The sequence below is a fragment of the Cannabis sativa genome, chromosome X (genome assembly GCF_029168945.1).
Source record: "Cannabis sativa cultivar Pink pepper isolate KNU-18-1 chromosome X, ASM2916894v1, whole genome shotgun sequence".
NCBI lineage: Eukaryota > Viridiplantae > Streptophyta > Magnoliopsida > Rosales > Cannabaceae > Cannabis > Cannabis sativa.
This window is the reverse complement of record NC_083610.1, coordinates 83,789,247-83,795,635: the sequence shown is the minus strand read 5'-3', so window position 1 is coordinate 83,795,635 and position 6,389 is coordinate 83,789,247. Positions and strand designations below refer to the sequence as shown.

Sequence of the window (6,389 nt, the reverse complement as noted above, 5' to 3'; positions counted from 1 at the left end):
CCATTTACATTACACGTAGAACTAATAAACACCGTGTGAGAGACGTTAACGTGTGCCAAAAGTCATAACATTTATAGTTGTTAATATACATATATTATTCTAAATATTATTTTTATTTTTTTCTCTCATTTACATAAAATTTATTATTTTTTTAAAAAAAATTACTTTAATAATTCTCCACTATAATTTCACATCACATTAAATTAATAATTTTTTATCTAAAAATTAACTTTCTTCTAATAAAAAAATTTTAAAATAAAATTCATGTGATTGTTGTTTATATTGAGCAATATTTTACATAAAATTGGTCTTGAAAATTAAACCACATTATATATGTGGCAAGATACTCTAATAGATAATTTCTATTGGAGATGCTCTAATGTGGCGACACAAGTTAATATTTTCTTATTTGTCAATATTATTGTTAATATAATTAAGTATTGCGTCTCACAATTAATGTAATAACTTTAGGAAATCACTAACTAAATACAAGGTGACACGTCTAAAATATGCTAGACACCAAATAACGCCAAATGGGCTTGCTTCTGACTTTTCTGTTATAACTCCTCCTCCTCCTCTATCAACCCTAAAAATTCTCTCTCTCTCTCTCTCTCTATATATATATATATATAGCTTGCTTCTTGATTTGCATGAGTTGTTTTTGTGTGTGCTGTATATAATTTCGACTAATGATATATACGTACTACTTCTCCATGATGATCAAAAGGGCTCTGTGGAACAAATTCAAATCTCCGTTTATAGATACAGGTATATATATACTTATATAATTTGTAATACACATACATATGGGTCTTAATTATTTACTTGTTATAATATATTGATTAATTAGAATTTTTGCTGGGTTTCATTTCTTATGTGAGAAAAAAAGTATATATTATATATATAAAGAATATAACTTTTTTTTTCTGTCTAAGTACAAATGGTATATATGACCATGTTCATAATGTGTGTGTGTGTGTGTTTTTTTTGATATAATGAATTAATGAATGTGTTTGCAAAGGTGGCAGGTCATCACGCATAGAGGGTGGCAATGATAGGTTGTCCAATAACAAGTTGAGTGTTAATGAAGAGTACGCGAAGGCCTTCCGAACAAGCTCTTATGAAGAAATGTGGGGAAGAGTTGATGGGCAATTAGGATTAACAACAACTACTACCAGTTCATTAGAACCAAGGCCAGAAACACTGAAGAACATGATGGAGAGATTAAAACTCCACCACCTTTTGATCGAATACTTCGACGCAAGCACACAAGCATGTCACACGTGCGAATTGCTTCTACAAAGCATCCATCAAACTCGTTCCGAATATAGGAAAATAGAAAAGGTCATTAATGATGAGCAAAAGGGTATTAATACTCCATGATTGTACTACTAATAGTAGTAATAATTATGGTGAAGATCATCATAGTCATGAGCATGACCAACAAGAATATTATTGCCGAGCCATATTCAGAGAGCTGACTTCGGTTAGATTAATAAACCCTTTGACAATTATAAGCCCTCTTGAATATCGAGATATTCGGAAAAGTTACATGGTTTTGCTCCATAAACTAACATCCAAACAGAAGAAGATTAAAAGGAGAGAAAAGGTGAAGAAAATATGTAAGAAAGTTGGAGGAGTTGGGCTCGTGGTATCGCATAGTTTGGTCTTGGTTGCCTTGTTCGTCTTTGCAATATTACATGGCATGTTTGGTCTTGTGGCGGTTCCTGCTGTAATGGGCTGTTCTTCAATTTACTTGGGTAAAAAGAGAAAACTGGATTTGGTGGCTCCAAATCGGGTTGGGAAGGTAATAAATAGTAGAGGAGGTGGTGGGGTTGTTGAGCAGCTTGATGTAGCTGCAAAAGGGGTTTTTATATTGATGAATGATTTTGATACGATGAGTCAAATGGTGAGAAGGTTGCAAAATGAGGTCGAGCACAAGAAATCTGCGGCTGATATATGTGTGAGGAGTAACAAGTTTGAGCTATTGAAGGAGGTTGTGAAGGAGTTTCATGCTCAGGATTCTAGCTTTTTGGAGCAACTACAAGAACTTGAAGACCATATTTACCTTTGTTTACTCACCATAAACCGATCCAACAAGCTACTAATTAATCCAACAGATTATAGCTAGGATCGATCAACTCGATCGATGTGCACCATAAATAGGATATATAGTACTATATATAGTTCTCTGATGATCTATAAATGTATATTAATATATAATATGTATACAAGTCATTGGGTAACATATATTTATATAGTATCATGTTTACTTGCAATAGAAATTTAATATTCTTCACACATTGTTTTAATGCAGTTAACGGCTTATATTTAGTTAAAGATGCTGTTGTAGAATTTTTGTCTTTTTTTAATTTATACTGCTTGGTTAGTTTATTTTTATTCATTATGCTCCATAGGTGCATGTAATATACTATTATGTACAATTTATCTATTAATATAATGAAAATTCTATTTCTTCCAAAAAAAAAAAACAAGTGTTTGAGATGCACATAAAGATACAATGCCATTTTTATCAGTTTTATTTTATTTTATGAAGGGTATGTGTCTCTCAATATGAGCACCACTCCAATCACTTCAACCGTTTTTATTTTATATATTTTAGCGTCTGTTTGTAATCTTCAATATTTTTATGTTGTTTGAATACATTTTTGGGAATTTTAAATTTAATAGTATTGTTATTAGATACTAGTAGTGTTTAGCATCTCTAGATATATTTTCTTATGATTGGCTAGCGATACTCTTTAAAAATTATTATATTAATTAGACTATGTGAGATTCGATATATACTTAATTGAACCAATCTCGATATTGACATGTAGGAGAATACTAGATACCACTAATATCTTTTAACATTTCTCCAAACTTAAATATCACAATACGAACATGCACATGGTTTGACCAACAAATATCATATAGATTATTTAATCAATAGTAGACTTTAGCTATTAAAATGATTTCATTCATAATAAGCACAGTAGGCCAATAAATCAAATCTACAGCAAAAAAAAAAAGAACATTACTAATATTTTTAAAGCTCATTCTTTTGTGTTACAACAAAAAATTATTTTTTTTTTTTTTTTTTATGAATCAAGTATGTGTATTACTCAAAACAGTTTATACAACCTAGTAGCATTCTCAAAGTAAGGAGAATCTAAATATCTATAAAACTTTACAAGGCAGGCATCAAACCATTCTTTCTCACTTCTAGTTGCTTTTTTTGGCCATATACATGTAATTCTTTTTTTTACTATGTTTTTCACTTTAGCAATTACAATTTCTACACTTGTATTAGAATTCTGCCATAAAACATTATTTCTTGTGTGCCATATTGTTGGGAAAACCTATTGCAATTAACCACAATATTTTCCCTCTTTGTATGTCAAAAGTGGGATACTTATCAAACACCACAACAAGCAATTATTAAATATAAACCAAAGCACCACAAGCAATATAAAATACACAAATCAAGAGTAAAAGTGAGACACCAAGATTTTACGTGGAAACCCAATGCGGGAAAAACCACGGGACCGTAGTCCGCTCAAATCATCCACTATCACCAAAGTTTAATAATGGGGCTACAAAGTTCTTCTCTAGTAAACTAGAGACTCACAACAACATCAAGATTAAACAATCTTGGATCAATACAACTTTACTCATCATCTCAAAAGATGGATACACAAGTAGAAAAAGTTTGGGTCTCACCAAGTGGGTATTGTAGGAGAGCACCTTAGAGAGGACAATCGCCAAATCGGAACCGGTAGATGGGTAGAGCGTCTTGCAAGGATTCACCACCCAAAATTTGAGCTAAAATGGATAAGAATCCACCACTTGATCTTCAATGCAAAATGGCAAAACCCCTTTCTCTCTCTAGCTTTCTTTCTCTTCTTTCCCCCTCTTTTTCTTTCTTCTCTCTTTTTCTTTCTTGCTGCTCACGAAGCACTCATGCTTCCTTTCTTCTTTTTTTTTTTCTTTAATTGATTCAAATAAAATGGGCCTAAGCCCTTATTGGTCCAGCCCACCAATAAAGGGGCGGACCCAACAAATCTCCCCCTCCGCCTCAGTTGGTGGGCTCTACTAAGCCCGCTCTTCGCCTACAAGCTTTGAGCTTCTCTTTAGGCAAAGCCTTTGTCAACATATCGGAACCATTCTCACTGGTATGCACCTTTTCTAAGTGCAATTCTTTCATCTCAAGCACATCACGAATCCAATGATATCTAACATCAATATGCTTGGATCTTGAATGGAATGTTGAATTCTTGGAGAGGTGAATGGCACTCGATTGTCACAAGAGACAATGTATCTTTCTTCTGCAAGCCCAACTCTTGTAGGAACTTTTTCATCCATAAAGCTTCTTTACAAGCTTCGATTCTGACTATGTATTCGGCTTACGTAGTAGACAAAGCAACACACTTCTGTAACCTCGATTGCCATGAAACAGCTCCCCCTGCAAATGTCATCAAGAATCCTGAAGTGGATTTCCTAGAATCACAATCACCAGCCATGTCTGCATCTGTGTACCCATCAAGCATAGGTTCACCACTACCAAAGCATAAGCACAACCTGGAAGTACCTCGTAGATATCTCAATATCCATTTCACTGCTTCCCAATGATCTTTACCAGGATTAGAAAGGAATCGGCTAACAACTCCAATTGCATGAGCAATATACGGCCTCGTACAAACCATAGCATACATCAAGCACAAGCTGAGATGAGTAAGGTATTGAAGCCATTTCTTGTTTATCCTTCTCACTTGTAGGACATTGTTTGGAGCTTAGCTTGAAATGGGCTGCAAGTGGAGAACTAACTGCTTTAGCTTTGCTCATGTTAAATCTTTCAAGAACTTTTTCAACATAAGCTTCTTGAGATAACCAAAGTTTCCCATTCTTCCTGTCACGAGAAATCCTCATTCCAAGTATCTGTTTCGCCGATCCTAAGTCTTTCATAGCAAAAGACTTGCTCAACTCTTCCTTTAGCTTCTCAATCTTTTTGACATCATGGCCAACAATCAACATATCATCAACATACGAGCGGGGAGAATAATGAAATCATCATCGAAAACTTCTTTGTAAACACACAATGATCAGAAGTAGTTCTGGTATATCCATGGCTCGACATGAAGGAATCAAACTTCTTGTACCACTGTCTAGGTGCCTGTTTGAGTCCATATAAGCTTTTTCTAAGCTTGCACACAAGATTCTCTTTTCCCTTGACTTTGAAACCCTCTGGCTGCTCCATGTAAATTTCTTCTTCCAAGTCACCATGAAGAAATGCAGTTTTCACATCAAGTTGTTCTACTTCTAAATTCAAGCGAGCAGCTAAACCAAGAACAACTCTAATAGAGGACATTTTCACAACAGGAGAAAATATTTCTTCAAAGTCAATACCTTTCTTCTGACTGAACCCTTTCACAACCAATCGTGCCTTGTACCGTTGTGAGCCATTGTTTTCTGTCTTATGCCTGTAAACCCATTTGTTCTTAAGAGCTTTCTTCCCTTTAGGCAACTTCACCAAGTCATATGTGTGATTCTCATGCAGGGATCCCATCTCATCTTGCATGGCTCCATCCCACTCATTCTTGTGCTTATGTAGAATGGCTTCTTGGTAAGTTTCGGCTCTCCCCATCGAGTGAGCATTACATACTCATGAGGATTGTATCTTGAAGTTGGTTTACGCTCTCTTGTGGATCTTCTTACTGGAGTCTCAACTGGTGGTGGTGGAGGTGCTTCTTGATCCTGTTCAGTTGGCTCACCATCATCATGAACATCATAATCAATATTCTCACCACGATCTTCTTGTTCATCTGCTTCTTCATTGACATGCTCTTCATGGTTTTCTTGTTCATCTCCCCCATGATCATCATGCACTAGGGGTGAAGGAACTGAGCTAGTACTCATAGGAACATCAGGATGGAACTTTTGCTTCTGAACTTTGTCACTGTCTTCAAACATTTGATCTTCAAGAAACACCACATCCCTGCTTCTGATAATCTTCTTGTTCACCGTATCCCATAATCTGTACCCAAACTCTTCATAACCGTACCCCAAGAAAATACATGGTTTTGCCTTATCATCAAGCTTGAATCTCTCATCTTTATGAATATGAACAAATGCTCTGCACCCAAAGACTCTCAAATGACCATATGAGACATCTTTCCCACTCCATACTCTCTTAGGCACATCACCGTTCAGAGGAACTGAAGGAGAAAGGTTAATCAAATCAACTGAGTTCTCATAGCCTCCCCCCAAAAGGACTTAGGTAGCTTGGCATGGGAAAGCATACACCTAATTTTTTCTTCAATTGTTCTGTTCATTCTTTCTGCCACACCATTATGTTGAGGAGCTTTCGAAACTGACTTCTCAAGCTTGAT

At 35.3% G+C, this 6,389-nt stretch overlaps 1 protein-coding gene across 1 annotated transcript; it reads left to right on the top strand.

Annotated features, from left to right (window-relative positions):
* The first annotated feature begins 734 nt into the window (after positions 1–734).
* Positions 735–2,486, top strand: LOC115707300 (UPF0496 protein At1g20180-like). The gene has a single exon (XM_061106536.1). The coding sequence runs from the start codon at positions 1,352–1,354 to the stop codon at positions 2,129–2,131; it is 780 nt and encodes a 259-aa protein (XP_060962519.1). The 5' UTR covers positions 735–1,351; the 3' UTR covers positions 2,132–2,486.
* The last annotated feature ends 3,903 nt before the right edge of the window (positions 2,487–6,389 follow it).